The sequence below is a fragment of the Panthera tigris genome, chromosome B2, assembly GCF_018350195.1.
Source record: "Panthera tigris isolate Pti1 chromosome B2, P.tigris_Pti1_mat1.1, whole genome shotgun sequence".
Lineage (NCBI taxonomy): Eukaryota > Metazoa > Chordata > Mammalia > Carnivora > Felidae > Panthera > Panthera tigris.
Genome location: NC_056664.1, coordinates 17,095,078 through 17,111,464, shown reverse-complemented (window position 1 = coordinate 17,111,464; position 16,387 = coordinate 17,095,078). Strand labels below are relative to the sequence as shown.

The 16,387-nt window shown below is 47.7% G+C and overlaps 1 protein-coding gene across 3 annotated transcripts in view; it reads left to right on the top strand.

The window, feature by feature from the left end:
* Nucleotides 1-2,556, top strand: part of TMEM170B (transmembrane protein 170B) — an 81,075-nt gene extending 78,519 nt beyond the window's left edge. For all 3 annotated transcript variants that reach the window (XM_042985718.1, XM_042985717.1, XM_042985721.1), the window contains 2 exons: nt 1,443-1,599; nt 2,104-2,556. Coding sequence is in view for 1 of the 3 variants with exons in the window: in XM_042985721.1 (XP_042841655.1) it covers nt 1,443-1,599; nt 2,104-2,151 (205 nt within the window). In the remaining 2 variants the exon portion in view is untranslated. The remainder of the gene's footprint in view (nt 1-1,442; nt 1,600-2,103) is intronic.
* Nucleotides 2,557-16,387: the final 13,831 nt, after the last annotated feature.

Genomic DNA, 16,387 nt, shown 5'->3' with positions numbered 1-16,387 from the left:
CCATGACTCAACAAATAGCAGCACAAGATCATTTGATCGAAATTAGACAAGATTACTCTAGCCCTAAACAGAATACATCTGGTTGTGAATACATCTATGATTGGGGAAGCATGGGCTCACACATGCTTGTGGGAGAATGCGTATACATGGGAATCATTTGCCTCTAGAAAGATGCGTCCCATGAGCTTACTAGATCTTTTTATTTGTTTTCAAGTTCCAATACCCATGCCTGAATTGCTGACAAAAACAGATCTTTTCCAGGAGGGCTGGCAACAGTGTTTAAAGCCCATAAAAATCAGACAATAGGTTGTTAACATTGAAGCCAAGTGGTAAAAAGTTGACAGAGTCCAGGGTTAGGCTAAGAAGTCATTTCCAGCCCTTGTTGCAAAGCCAGCATGGGATGCTGCAGAAGACTGGCTTGGTGTTAATGCTCTTTTTATGAAACTACTTTATAACTTGATTATTTAAAAGGAGGGAAAAAAAGTTATTTCCTTGTACAGTTGAGAGTACCTTAATGTGAACACTTTAGACTAACTTAAGTCCATTTCCTTTGCGTACATTTTGTAATTAGGAAAACTCTTGGCACGTTGGCTTCCCTGGAAGCAGACTCTGAGATGGGGATTTGGCTGCAGGGGTTTGACTGGGGAGCATTCTCAGGATCAATGGGAGGAGAAGTCACCACAGAGTCTCAGCTGATCCCGAGGGTGGGAGGGGCTGTAAAGCAGGAATGGCCCTTCAGAGATGTCCTGAGTTCAGGAGATGGACCAGGCATTTACACCCTGCATTGGCTATCAATTGGATGAGGTCAATACCTATTCAGAATTGAGTGTTTGGGCTCAACACCTAACTCTTTCTCCCTTCCTTCCTTCCTTCCTTCCTTCCTTCCTTCCAACCTATTTATTCTGGGCTCTTTTTTTTTTTTTTTTTTCATTGAATAAGAGGGTTAAAGAGAGGGAGTTGTTGAAGGTGATTCCTAGATTTTTTCTTTGGGAAGGTGAGCATGTGCCAAGGAGGAAGACAAGGGACTCAAACCTGGCCATGTTGACATTGAGGGCCTGTGGGATATCCAGGTAAAGATGGATTGCAGGTGAACAACCGAGAAGTTCTGGGCTAGAGATAGAGACTGGGGAGTCATCAGCCATATGACTGGGTAAGACACTGTAGAAGCGTGAGAAGAAAGGACGGTCAAGAAGACTCAAAGAACATTTTCCTCATTAAATCCAACTTGACCTCCCCCGTGCCTGAGGTGGTCTCCCCCTTCCCATCACTTCCTCCAGGGCTTTCATTCCTGTCCCCTGATTTGACCCTTGCCATGGACGTCCTACTTCTATTATGGATTTCTTTTCTCCTCAAGGCAGGTGAGCTCTGTGGTTGTATGAGTCCTGATGCTTGGTGGGCCAACGTTGACGCTCCCGTAACCTTCTCCCTCTCTCGTACCTCAGTTTCCTCAGCTTCCTCCAAGGTGTGTCCATTGCCGCTCAGCAAGAGAAGATGGTGGGAAAACATGGAATTAGTGGGGCCTGGCAAGAGCAAGATGGGGCCCCGGCAGAAGATTTTGGAGAGCTCTGTCAGATGACAGGATGGGACACAGACACAGAGGTAAAGAGGGCTCAGTGACCTGAGGTCTGTGGTGGACTCCAGATGAGGAAGTTGTATGGAGCTGGGGGGACATTCGTTGGGGGGGGGGGTATACTGACTAAGGTGATCTCAGGGGCTCAGGGGATTCCCAGGTTAGACCAAAATAGGGGGGGCTTTGATTCTCAGCCCTGCCAGGTGGAGAGTGGGTGGGCAGATAGGGGGGAAGAGGGGAAGGATGTGAGGAGGAGGACTGAGCGTGCTTGAAACATCCTGTTAGGATCATTCTGGAACTTGGGGCAAGTCAGACAGGTGGCCAGTAGGGAGATGAAGGGGCGTCGCAGGGGAAGTGCTGGCTTCCTTTCCTGCAACGGATGCTGCTGCTTCTGTTTCTTTCACTGCCCCATCTGCTGCTGTGGGAGCCAAAGTTTCCTCCTGCAGTTCAGCTTTTGGAGAAGGACTGAGGACCCCTCCGTAACCACAGACCCCTGGGCCCCAAGGGCGCATCTAAAACTCCCCTTTCTGCAGGAATACGGAACAGTCACCCAGGGCCTGGGCCTAGCGGCATTTCAGTGACCCTATTGCGTTTTCTGTTGTGGCCCCTCGAAGATACGCCCGCTGCAACCTTATTGGGGATAAGTCTTCATGTAAGGTAATGCAGTCGAGGTAAGGAACCCATATTGAGATCATGCTCATTTAGGGCGGTCCCTAAATCCAGTGAGGAGAGTCATTATAAGAGACAGAAAAAGAGAAGACGAGGAGTCACAGACAGGGAACAGCATGTGGTGATAGAGGCAGAGATTGGAACAATGCATTTACAAACAAAGAACACCAAGGATTACTGGAAGTCACCAGAAGCGGGGAGAGAGGCATGGAACAGATTCTCCCTTGGAGTCTCCAAAAGCAACCAAGCCTGTCCGACGTTCTGATTTTGAACATCTGGCCTCCAGAACTGTGAGAGAAATAAACCGCTGTTTAAGCTACCCAGTTTGTGGTAATTTGTGGCAGAAATCCCTGGACACTTAATGCAGGGTTGGATCTGAGAACTCCTGGTTATCCATCGCTCTGTGTTCCTTCTGGCATGGTTAAGGGAGGGGAGGGGGGAGTTTGACCCCAACTTTAACGTTTATTCCTAGTTTCTACAGGTCTTGTTAGGTGACCGTGACTCTCTCTGGCACAGCTCTAGGAAGACTCACAAAAATAAGTATCCTGTTGGCTGACCCTAAAACCCCACAATGGGTAAGCTCTCGGAGGGCATGCCTCTCCCAGCACACCTGCCACAGTGAATAAAGACACAAATCACAGTTTTCAAAGTGTTCTCACATGTATTATTTTATCCTCAGAGCAACTTAAAGACGAGGGGATTCAAGGAGAGTTACCTGTTTCATCCAGGAGAAAATAGAAGCTCAGAGAACACAGGACTATTATATTTTGTTCCGTTATTTGCTAACACATTTATGATGGAATCAGAGGGGAGTGGGTTATTTGTTCCTCTTGCATCAGGTAGGAATGTATTTGGTAAAAAGTACCAAAAATATCTGCCAGTGGTGGCTTCAAGAAATAAGGATTTGTTCGTCTCATCAAATAATAGTCCAAAGAGACGAGTCCAGCATTGATGGGTCACCTACCCATGCCGCGTGCCCCCGAGTCTGGGACATTCTGTGGCATGCTTAGCACATAAGGTCCTTCCTCAAACTTGCCCTCCCTTGTTTTCCAGGGTAGCATCTGATCTTCAAGCTGATCAGTGGGGAGAATGGGAAGGGAGAAGAAAAGAAGGTAAAGGGGGACCATAAAATGAAAAGCCCCCCCCCCGTGTTAGAAAGGGTCTGTCCTTTGGGTTTAGAAGAGGCCTCCTGCCCAGTAGTATCACCAGCCAGAACTGTGTCACAGGGCAGATTGTTTCCCTAAGGAGGCAAGGTGGGGGAGGGAGGGATGGGTTTTGCTGAATAGTCAGCCACCTGCCTTAACCCTAGTCCAAGCTTTGGGCTGAATATAGAAAGACATGCTTCCTGGCCTAGAGTATCAGCGGAGGCCACACAGGTTGGGATTAGGAGTGAAAAACTCAACATGGTGAGCCTTTCCAGATGTCTTTGTTCTCTGAACTCTGCTTGGGTTAGTACTTGCTGAATTCGCTCCTTTCTCATTTCACCAGTGAAGTCTTGGGGAGGGCTGGTTACTACTTGAGTGTTAATTAGTAATAGTCACAGAATCAGTCATGGCGACAGCGCTAGAGTCGTCAACATCCATCTGGTTATTGGACCCTTCTTCCTAATCTTCAGCAACACGGTGTGTTGGAGCGAAACCAAGGCGATAAATGTGTCGCTGCCGTTCGTGTGAAAGGTTTGCACTTTGGACCTTTGTAGTCTCCAAACGAAATTAAATAAACAAAACAGAAAAGCAAGGATGGCAAATATTTTTGCTATGCTGTTTAGAAATTCGTATCTTCCGCCCTTGGCTCATTAGAATAACAATGACAAAAGGCAATAAGAATACTATTTTGTTTCCACCCAGTATGGCAATTTCCTTTGCCATGCAAAGGTCAGAGGCCCAGCTGAAATGCCAAAGAAAAGCCTGTGCTCTAAAAATAACATCAGATCTTTCTGGAGCCCCACAGGAACAGGTGGAGGAAGCCCTGTTTGGGCACAGGTTTCTCTCTCCCTCAGTCATAAGCTGCCACTCTGCCTTTGCGGTTCAGGATGAAAAGTTCTGGGAGGCGGCTGTGGATCCCGATTCTTTCCTTCCGAGAGAGACCATTTCTTTGCCTGTGAACAAAGGTGGATTTGCCAGGAAGTCCGTGAAACTCGGGCTTTAGGACCCCCGTCCCTGACACAGGCCCCCTTTCTGCAGAGGACCCTAGCAAGATGTTCATAAGTTGCACGCCTTTGACGATTCGTAGAAGGAATCTCTCCAAATTCTTCTTTTTTAAAGAATGTTCATCAGGTTGTCTACTCTCCAGGGCCCACAAAACCTGGATCTGTCCTTGCCTCTGGATAACGTCGTTGGCAAACGTTTCTGGGGAGGCAGCACACATTTGTCTTTTCTCCTCCTTTCGCCTTTGGTCCCTGACACATGGCGTTTCTCTCCTTCATAGGCCTGAAGCTGGCTGGGCCAAGCTGCATTGGCGGTGAGTCCTCTGCGGCCAAACTGGGGTGCTTTCTGGCCGGAGGGATGCACCTCGACAGTGGCTTTGGGAAGAGTGTCGATGGAGGGAAGCCAGGTGGAGGAGGTCGGCACCACCGAATTATCGAAAACCGGGCCAAATGCGTATCTTTTAATGTGAATGAAGTCTCTCTGGGGACACTTCTTTGAAACCCCAGGCTGGGGGTGGGTTATCCTGTGCGTGTGTCCCTTGATGCTACGGGTATCAGAAGACCTGGCACGTTATGTTGACAATATCTGCTTCTAAGTTTCGTGTCCCGTGCGAGGCCAGGAGCTCTGTGAGGGCACGTATCTTGTATCTTCTCTGTGCCCTGGACTAGCGTTCAACAAAACAACTGGTAAACAGCAGGCCGGGAAAGTATTTGCTAAGCACGCTCTCTTTTGCTCTCTCTCCCCCCTGCGCCTCAAACAGGTGGTTTATAACCGAGGATGGCGGTACATCTATTGCCTTTCTGGTGAGGCTGTTATAAAAGGCACCGCCTGTACACAGTCCTTCCTAGACTGTGGGGAGTCACCAGCCTTTTGGGCAGCTGCGCTGAGGAATTACTCGTGATTTTAAGGAAAATCAGGATTTTTTCCTGCCCTGACGACAAGGGTTCCTGCCCTCAGCTGTTATCTCCCCATCAGATCTGTCTTCCTTTGGGTAGGAGACTTTTCCAGATTTGGGTCCTGCTTTTAAAATGTAAATATCCTACCTTACTTATCAATCAATGCCTTCATGAGATATTTAAAGGACACCAGGAAGATTAAGGACTCAGGGGAGGGAAGGCAGCAGCAAAGATAAATGCCTATTCCGTGAATGCCCAGGGTCAACGTCTTCTAAGCTTTGGGGGGCCCAGGCTCACACCCCAAAACACCCAATTCTGGCAGAGCGGCCTTCAGTCCTACCTGCCGGAGATCAGGGTTGGGGCAGGAAAAAAGCCGGGCGAAGGTTTGGCTTTTCCCGTGGACCCAGCTGGAGCTGACAGCTTGGTCCCCATTTAACACGCACAACACTGTGGGTCTCTTTGAGAAACACTCAGGAACACGGAGGGGCGGTGGGGGCTGCTCTCACCTGCCCAGTGAGAGCCTCTGGCAAAGATCGGCCACTCAGCAAGTATTTGTTGAGCATCTATTGTGCACGAGGCGTGTTGTGCTAGGTGCTAGTGAATCACTCTGTAAATCGCTTTCTCTGGGTCTTAGTTCACAGGATACCTTGGAATCAGCTCGGATCAGCCAGCGCCGGGAAACTGCTGACAAGCTGGAGGTCAGAAGGGACTAGAGTGTAAGCAGAGGAGGTTTGTGTGTGGCCGCTCACCTCCCTTACAGTCCACGCTTAGTGACCTTGCAGCCAAGCTCTGGAAAAGCTGGGGAAGTGTCTGGTTGACTTGGGGTCTTCGAGTTTCTTGGATCATGGCCGTATTCTCCACGCCTGTGCCGGTAGGTCTTATCCTCTGCTCACACAGCCTGACTGGGATGGAAAAGGAGTCCCAGGAAACTCTGAAAAGCGGCTTGTAAAATCAATAATGTGGGCTTATTGCTCTATTCTGGGCGCTGCATATATGCCCACTCTTCATATCTGTAAAACTGGGATAAATCCCATTTTTAGGAGGATTCAGTGAGATCATTGACTCGAAGCCCTTGGCCTGTTGTAAGCTCTGATAGAACAAAACCGATAATATAATTAATAATTTTATTTGGTTTAACTACTAATACAAATTGCAATATGCCCAGGGGAGGGCATAGGAAAGGAGCCGCCGGGAATTTCTGAATTGGGGGAAGAAGGTTTTGATGGGGCCGTTTCAGGGATTTCCAGGGGCACAAAACGTCAGCTGGCTAACAAATGACACACTTACAGGCCATTGTTTTAAGGTGTGTGCAGTTTGAATGGGGAGAAAGCATTCTTTTTCATGTTCCAGGAAAACTGAAATATAGAAGCAGATCCTGATTGTCTGGACAAATCTCGCCCTCTTATCCATTCTCAACACTCCTGACCCCACCCCAGGGAGGACCATCTTCTGAAATCGCTCTTGTTGTAGAGAAGCTGGACAGAACCTTCATTCCCTGCCCACCCTGGCCAGCAGCCCCGGTCTGGAGAGCAGCAAAGTCCAGAGACCCCTGGCAGACAGAGGGCCCAGAGGGGCTTCTGCCGGCCTTGGCTAAATTCAAGAAACGTCAGGCTCTTGAGGTTCAGGCAGGAGCCAAACTGAGCCCCTCCACAGACAGGTGACTGCTTTGCCCGGCAGGTAGGGCAGCCACATGGTGACCCGCCTGTCACTGGTTGACAGCCCCTTGGAGCCCTGACCCTGAGCAAGGGGGCATGAAAGGCAGGGCCAGCAAGGCATCCGGCCACCACGAGAGCCTGTCTGGACTCGAGGGCTTTGGCCTGAGTGTGTGACAATGAGGGCCGTGGCTTTGAACCTTGTCTGCCTTTGGCTGTTATGATGATTCTGGCATCCCTTTGCTGTTGTGTCAAATACATGATCGTAAACGCTGAGGGTAAGAATATTTTTATTTATTATTATTTTTTTAATTTTATTTATGTTTCTTTACTTATCTTGAGAGCGACAGAGAAAGCACAAGCAGGGGAGGGGCAGGGAGGGAGAGAGAGAGAATCCCAAGCAGGTTCCACACTGTCAGTGCAGAGCCTGACAGGGAGCTTGATCCCGTGAACCGAGAGATCATGACCTGAACCAAAGTCAAGAGTCAGACACTCAACCAACCCGGGAACCCCAAGAATATTTTTAGTTAAAACCTAACCCTGTGGGGCGCCCGGGTGGTTCAGTTGGTTCAGTGTCCGACTTCGGCTCAGGTCATGATCTCACAGTCTGTGGGTTCAAGCCCCACACCAGGTTCTCTGCTATCAGTGCAGAACCCACTTTGGATCCTCTGTCCCTCTCTCTCTCTGCCCCACCCAACCCGCATTCTCTCTCTCAAAAATAAATGAAGAAAAAAACGTTAAAAAAAACCCCTAGCCCTGTGCTTTTATTAAAAATGAAGATGAGAGGTGAAGGGTATGGAAACCCCTTTTTCCCCTGGACTCTTGGTGACCACAGCTCCCCTACGTGGGGGAGAAGTGCTGGCCGGTCCGGACAACTTGTGAGCATGGTGTGCTGGGTTACTGAGCTGACCACCACACTGCCTCATTTCTTTCTTCCCTCAATCGTTTTTCCTTTCATCCTGTATCTATTAATTACCGACTCTATGCCAGGCACTGTGGGAGGCACTAGGGGATGCTGGGCACCATCACTGTGCTCAGAGAACTGGCAGTCTGGGCTTGTTGTTTCCATTATTCTTGGCATCTTGTGTGTCCCGATTCTTCCAGTGACACTCCCAATGCCTCATTTCCCCCCTTTCTTTTTAATATAATTGTAAGGTGGACTATTGAAAAAAAAATGACTGATTTCCCCATGTGGCAGTAAACTGATTATCATGAAAGTTTTGAACAGAACAGTTCCAAAAATAACCTGAACAGAGACACTATGGCTAGAATGATTGCCTTCCATATGATTCCATTGAAGGACACCATTTATTTGGAGACAGGAATTGTGGTGTGTTTGTGACTCAACTAAATGAAAGCCTCTTATTAGTCACAACTTGTACAGGTGGAACCTCATTGCCTGTGTTCCCTGAGGTTCTCTTCGGTTGAACTAGAAACTTACGCCGTGGGACAATGTTTCCATCAATAACAGACTGATCATTAACCAGGGCTAAGAAATCGTTTGTAATCGTATTGTAATATCGGGATTTGTTTACACTTAATGTACTTAACTGATGTCTTCAGTGTATTCTTTCCTTGATAAGTGATAGGCTAAGAACAGAAACAGTCTATCAGCCCTCTTATTTATTTATTTATTTATGTATTTTTGAGAGAGAGAGAGAAAGAGAGAGCAGGGGAGGGGCCGATAGAGGGAGAGAGAGAATCTCAACAACGCAGAGCCCAAAGCGGGTTTCGATCCCACAAACCGTGAGATCACGACCTGAGCTGAAATCGAGAGTCGGGCGCTTAACTGAGCCACGCAGGCATCCCTTTCAAACCTCTTCTTGTCCTTAGCATTAAGTTCAGTGTCCGGTAACAAGATGAAAACCAACGTTTGTTCATTGAGTGAATGAAGCATACACGAAGGAGAGACTATGCGTATTTTCAGAGACGTTTTAAAAATAATGTATTTAGTTTTGGTTTTATATATTCAAATTGAATTAGTACTTCAAATGAACTTGAGAAAAAGTTGGGAGAGAGAAAGAGAAAGAAGCAAATAAACACTCTTTGTAAAGCAATCCCTTCCGCTGTCTTCTAGGTTTCTCTGTGACGTGTGTGTGTGTGTGTGTGTGTGTGTGTGTGTGTATTTGTCCCTGTGTGTCTATGTGCACATTTTTCTCAGGTCTCAGCCTGAGTTAGAGAGGGATTGACCCAGCTAGTTGAGGGAGGTTTGTTGGATGCCGGTTTTCACAGGGGACAAAATAGAAGTGGGCTCAGGACCGATTCGAAGGATGGGCACAGATGTGTGTTTTACTCACGACAGGATTGGTAGTTGTGGGAGAGAGGAGACCCTAGGAAAAGAGTATGGGTCTGTCTGCTATGCCGGTGAACACTTTTTCTATCCATGAAGTTTCGCTGCCTCCTTTTGCACTGGACTGGGGGCCCCGGAGAGCTCTGAGCAGGCCCAGCAGAGAGAGCTGAGGAACAGCCCAGTAGGGAGATGAGCTGCATTTATCAGAAAGGTCTGGCTAGCTAAATGCCTTCAATGTTAAGACATGAACCAGCGTTTCCAGAAAGTTCTGGATGCTGTTGCTGCTACATTTCACTTGGGAAAGCATAAGAAGCTCAGGTCACCACCTAAGCCAACCATGGACAGCCTCAGTTTCAACTCTGCCCTCCCAGCTTTTATAGTTTGATGTCCCCCTAGTCCCCACAATGGCAATCTTGGGCAAGTTGCTTCAGCTGTTAGGTCGCAGCTTTGTCATCTGCGAAACGGGTCTTGAAATCAGTGTGTTTTGAGTGCCCTTCCAACACCTCCTCCTCATCTAAGTATCGTTCTGCATGTAACTGTCCTAGACGCTCTCAGCCAACCATCTAAAATTCTTCCCCGGGTCCTTGGTCAAAGGGAGAGTTGCCAAAAGCTTGGAGGCCTGCCACCCCCACAGAAAATGAAAATAGCTTGTTGTTTGGAAAGAAAGAGAGGAGGAGGAGAGTCATTAAAGCTAATGATGGAAATAGCAAGTTAGAAAGATACCCTAAGAGGAGAAAACTCCAGGCCTCATTGCCTTGTGGCTGAGGAAGTCATTCTGGTTTCGAAGCCCAGCTTCCCTGGAGAGGTTTGGTGGGGGAGGGGGGAAGATGAGGGTCAGAGGGCGGCCAAGAGTTTGTCATTATAAGCCACAACGGTATCGCCGACTGTCTGAAGAACTAAAGGTCTGGGTAGAATAATATTTATAAAGCAAGCTGGGCAAACCCCACGATGGCAGCCTCATTCCTCCTAAACCGGGCCGCTTCTAGAATTCCCTTTTCCCCAAATATCAGGGAAGAGAGCCGGTCTTTATTGGTCATCAATGAATTAAAAACACATTAACCGTGACTTGTTAGAGCACTTTGAGCACGGGCAATCAGTTCACTGAGGTCTTACTGTTGCATAGCATCCAAATGATACCTTAGGAATGGGAGAGCACCCAGAAGTTTCTGGAAACACTGGTTCATGTCTTAACATTGAAGGCATCCAGCTAGCCAGAGCTTTCTGGTAAATGCAGCCCCATCTCCCTAGACGTCCTTGTAGAGCCTTCTCTTGAAATAAAAAGAGCTGTAGAGATGAACGGGAACACAGATACAGCAGACTGGATCTGCTACGGCATACAATTCCTCTACTGCCCATCCTGGACATCTCTGGAAAGCCCCTATAGGCCTCTGTAAAGTCCATTTTGAAAATCACTTGCGTAGTCCAAACCTCTTCTCCATTCAAAAAGCATTTATGGAGCATCAGCAGTGTGCCACATCTGGGGGCTTGAAAGAAAAAGCACATACGGAAAGTCAGCCATTCCAATTGCTGTCTTCTTTGACGGTGCTCCCCTGTTTGCAGGTTGCCTCGGAAGGTGGTGGCCCCTCCATGGATGAAGGCGAGAGCGGGTGTTTTGCACCATCCACCCTCCTTTGTGAATCTGGCTGAGCTTCTTGGCTGCTGCTTTCAGAGGTATAACGAACCTCAACCCTCCCTCGTGCCCATCCTCACAGAGGGCTTCTTCATATCCACTGCCATCCCATATCTAATGGGGGGACGGTCTGTCTGGGTATTTTCTCATCTGTTCACGACCGGGTCGCCGTGTTGGGAACTGTGAACTGACAATTCCTATTCAAGGTGAGGGAGATCCTGATGTGTGACCACCAAGCTGCGAAAAAATAGTAGGCGCCTTTTGCCCCCCCGAACTAAGCTGCTGTTGATAACCCGGGAAATGGAGTTTCTTAGTTTTATCTTTGTTTTTTTCCAAGCTTATTTACTTATTTTTGAGAGAGAGAGAGAGAGAGAGAAAGTGTGAGTGGGGGACAGGCACAGAGAGAGAGAGAGAGGGAGAGAGAGAGAAAGAGAATCCCAAGCAGGCTGCACACCATCAGCGCAGAGCTTGATGTGGGACTCGAACCCACAAACCGTGAGATCATTAACTGAGCCGAAGTCGGACGCTTAACCGACTGGGCCACCCAGGCGCCCCCAGATTCTTTATTTTTAAGACTGATTTCAAAGATGAATCAAACTGCCAGCTTTATCCGACTAATAAACCAGATGGAAGGTTGTTTCTGAGGACACTCTAAGCCCGGCATGGCTTCTGGTCCTATGAGGCTATGACGCTGAGCCCCCACACAGGTACGTGAGTGAAAATGAAGAGCGCCCTGAAATGGGGCTTGGCATCTGTTCCCAGACAAGTGAGGGAGGGCTCTGGGGTTACAGGGCCTCGAAGGAGACAGATGACCCCAAAGAGGGATAATCTAGGAGACCAGGGACACAAGGATGGTCTGAGTCATTGTTGGGCTGCCTCTGAGATCCTTTCTGTGCTCCCTCCCCACTGCCCTCTTCCTTCATCAGCTTTTATGAGGAGTATACCAAACCTCCTAACCCACTTCTCTGTCTCTTCTACCTACTTTTCCTTCATTCTGCTGTTGACAAAACTTATCCTGCAGCAACAAAAATCTCAATAAATCCATAAGTTACTAGTGATGTTTGTGGGGGAGAGACGGGGGAGGGGGGGAGAGAGAGAGATGGAGAAAGATAAGGAGAGGGGGAAAGAGAACACCTTTGTGCTGCAACACTCCCTATGCAATAAAGCTAAAATTTCTCAGCATGGTGGTCAGTGTCTTTCAGAATCTGACTCCCTTCCTAAATGCCAACCACATGATATCTGCTGTCTCCTGAACACCCCAGTCTCTCTCCTCTATTGTTGTCCATGATCTACCCGTGGCTCATTATGCCCTTCCTGCTTCCTCAGTGAACCCCTCCTTATCCTTCTAGACTCAGCATAAATCTTTCTCCAAGCAGGGTTAGCCATTCCTTTATCTGTGTTTCCACATATGGTGCATGTACTCCTTCATACCACACATTTTTATTCTAATTACCTATTTCTACGCCCATCTCATCCAAGAGCAGGAGTGCCATAAGTCAAAGACAGTGTTCCATAAAGCTGCATACACAGAGCCTAGAACATGGTAGATATTCACCAAAGAATATATTTGTCGAATAGATAAATGGTCACCGTGGTATGGAAGCCAAAAGAGATACAGTCAGGAATTCCTGCATTAAAAACAAACAATCAACTAGAGAATCATGTTTGACCTTTCCAGAACTTGGCTCCTGCAGTAGAATTTAGAGATTACAAACAAAGCACAGAAGGAGCCCATGAAACATGAACATGGTTGCACCACACACTGGGTTCAAAGCCGTGTGTGTATATGTGTGCCCATGTGTACGTGTGTGTATGGATGGAACATAGGTGTGTGTGTGTGTGTGTGTGTACCTTTTGCTGCCTGGGAATGCTATTTTTTTGAGATGCTCTTGTCAATTGGCTCCTTGCAGATCCCTGTTTTCATTTTCCTCTTTGCTTGGCCTCATTTTTCCCATATGAAATGTTTCTCTAGACCTTTATAAACTGAATCATGGGCAGGGAACTTTTCCTAACCCTTTTAAACTCATAGTTGGGAAAGAATTCTAAATTCTAATGGCGCATTTTTTTTTTTAGTGAAAATATGAAACCTTGACTGTGATAGAGGCTCTTCCGACACTTTCCTTCTACATGAGCTTAATGGGAATAAATAAAAAGCTATACTTTGGTTCACAGAAAACAGTAAAAAAAAAAGCAAACAAAAATGGAGCTAGTTGAGTGCGTGTGTGTGTGTTTTCCAGATTGCTTTTCATTAGAAAAGGGACATGTGGAAGAATGGAGGTGGAGGACTGAATTTTGAGCCAAAAATGTTCCTACATGCCTGTAACTCTGTCTGAGGATGGGGCTAGGGTCAGCCATTTCTTTCGAGTGGTGCATGAAACCGACATCTTAGATCTCCATGTTGTATGTGTTCGTAGAAGCACAGCCTGTGGGTTTGGATAAGAACCCAAAGGAACAGTAAAGTGATAGAGACACAGCATCCAGGAGATAAGGGGAGAAAAGGCCAAATAACCTCCAGACAGCAGACCAAGTTTCTGCAGCTCACTATTTTATGGCTCACCCTTTGGCCTTTATTTGACCCATGATCCAAGCAAAATGATCCGGGACATTGTCAGTGAGTTGTCCTATTTTATGCAGACATTTTAGAGCTGTGTTGGGAAATCAGGGGCCGTAGGAGCAAAGTGATGGCTGTAGCTTGATTAACCCACTACGAGCCCGGTTCAGGAGAAATCATCAGGTGATTGGCAACTCTGTCTCCCCTACTCCCAATTCCCCTATGCCCTCAATTCCAGAACTTAAGGGGCCAGTGGAGTCCTGACTCAGTGACCAAATGATTGAGTGGATGCATATCAAAGGCAGCTGCAACAGATCCAGGATTTTCTCTACTTCTTTCAATTCCAGAAGAACCTTACTTTGCCTGTGAAACAGACAAGGAACGAAAGCGCTGAGCCAGGGGTCCTTCCTGCATTTTTTTTCCATCTATGAAAACACGTGTTCATATTTATCGCGCTGGGTGCGGAGATGGACCCAGCTGACATGGCTACTGGGGATCTGGTTTGGCGAGAGGAGCTGTCTCTGACATTTTTCAACTTTGGAATCCGCGGGCGGGAGAATGAACCCGGCTGTCCCCGAGGCCCATCAAATCTTTACCGCTCAAGGCTATTTCCGATTACTCCATGAAAGAGTAGAGCAGGGGCAAATGGAAATGCATTTTGTTAGCAGAGGGAGATTGATGACATCTTCAACTCTATTTGCAGATTCATAATATTCTCCTGAAAATCCCCGTGCTCAGAGCCAAATTATGCCTTCTTTCACTGTGACCCGTTTTGATAGAACCGTGCAAGGTCATGGCTGGAAGAAACTTAGAAATCAAACAAATCCCTCAGTTACAAAGGAAACCAAGACCCGGAGAGATGAGACCCAAGGTCGCTGAGCTAATGAGCAGGCCTGGAGAGAAAAATGAAGAGTTGCCTTTTCTTTTTAAGGGGCTTCCTGGTCGCTCCACTTGGTGAGTTCATGCTCTAAGTGCTTTTTGTGGTAATACCAGGACGTTTTAGTAAAAAAAGGATTCTTTGAAATACGAAACCAGTTCTCTCCCTGCCAAGATACTTTAAAAACAACAGCAATGAGCTAGGACATCTGTCTATCATTGGGAATTTGGGAGGCAAATATTTTCACAGAGCCTAAGTGTTCAAACAAACATGAGTAGCAAATATGGTCTCAACTTCAGCTGAGCCATTCGAATTTGGACAGAGAAGAAAGAGAAAATGGAAATCGAAGGTGGATAGAAAATACGGGGTTCTGGGACTCTTGAACGGATTACACAGAAGATAAACTTAATGTAGACTCGTTTTTGTTTTGTAAGCCCTGATGGCATTAGAAGTCTTTGCACCATCACTGTTGGCTTCTAGGAAAGCATATACACTTCTAAGTTTCTCCTTTGGAATCTAGGTCTGTGGTGACGAATTGGCAGAGACGGCTGTAGGCGGAGAGGATTGTGCAAGGCTAGGACACGGAGAGCCCCACTCCTCCGCTGCAGGACTGGGGTGGGCTCAGCATTATCAGGGGGCGTGAGCTGGGCCCGGAGGCGCTCCTATAGATCAAGCCAGGACTTGATCAGGCGAGTGGGATCCTGGGTAGGGAGGGGTCACGTATTGGGAAAATGCAGCATGGGAGCAAGAACACCCAGGACCAGGCTGTCCGTCTGAAGTAAGAACCGTAACAGAGGACTCTGGACCTAGATCTGATGCTCCTGGTGTGGGTTTTTGGGGGGTGAGCGGGAGCAGGCCAGATGGGGGGAGATAAATCGGGCTCTTAGGCTTCGAGCTTTCAAACGCTTTTCAGGTGACGGAGTAATAGGAGGGTCTTCCAACCCCACAGTGATCCCTTGAGGATCTCTACACCTTGACAGAGTGCGTAACCATGAGCTCAGGGAGGTGGGGGGCCTGAATTCCTAACTACCACTTTCAGAGGTTTTTTTTTTTTTTTTTTTAATGTTTATTTCTGAGAGAGAGAGAGACAGAGTGCGAGCTGGGGAAGGGGCAGAGAGACAAGGAGACACAGAATCCAAAGCAGGCCAGGCTCGGGGCTGTCAGCACAGAGCCCGACGCCGGGCTCCAACCCAAGACCTGCGAGATCAGACCTGAGCTGAAGTCGGACGCTTAACCGACCGAGCCACCCAGGCGCCCCTTAACTGCCATTTTCAGATCCTCCTGCCTAGATATGGGCCAAGGATCCTCTCATCTCTGTAAAAAGGTCAAGCCATTAGCAAACTGTCTTCCAGCTGATGAGGAATATGTGAGAAACTACATGACTGACCTGAGGACCTTCCTTAAAACATAACTTTTCCAGGCTGTTGTCATAATTATTGGAACTGCATTATTAGAGATGCATTCTTAAGCATCAGCGCTAATGGTACAGCTTGTTTACAAAATGTGAAATACTGATGGAGAAACACAGCGTTAAGTCACTGGGCCTTCAGTGTGATTTAACTGAGCCGTGCAGGGACTCAGGGCCCCAGGCCCGCTCTGAGTGAGGATGGGTGGGGAAGGAAAACAGGTTAAAAGCAAGGGCCAGCGGGGCGCCTGGGTGGCTCAGTTGGTTGAGCCTCAGACTCTTGATTTCAGGTCAGGTCAAGAGCTCAGAGGTTTGTGAGTTCGAGCCCCACATCTGGCTGTGCACACAGGGCAGAACCTGCTTAGGATTCTCTCTGCCCCTCTCTCTCTCTGCCCGTTCCCCCCTCACACACACTCTCTCTCAAAAATAAATAAACTTTTTTTTTTTTTTTTTTTTTTTAAAGCAAGGGACAGCATTTCAAGAGGGGAGAAGACACCCAAGTTAAGGTTCCCACCTGCAGAGGGCAGTCCTGCTTGTCTGGTTGTGATGAAAACCAGGGAGAGCGTGAGCTGACTCAGTGCGTCCTGGCAGAGGCAGGGACGACAGAGGCTTGGGTTCGCTGCACGTTGTCATCTCATTAATAGAATCCCCACGCATTCACACAGTGATCCGGTCTTTGCGATGTGCTTCCCCATCCGCT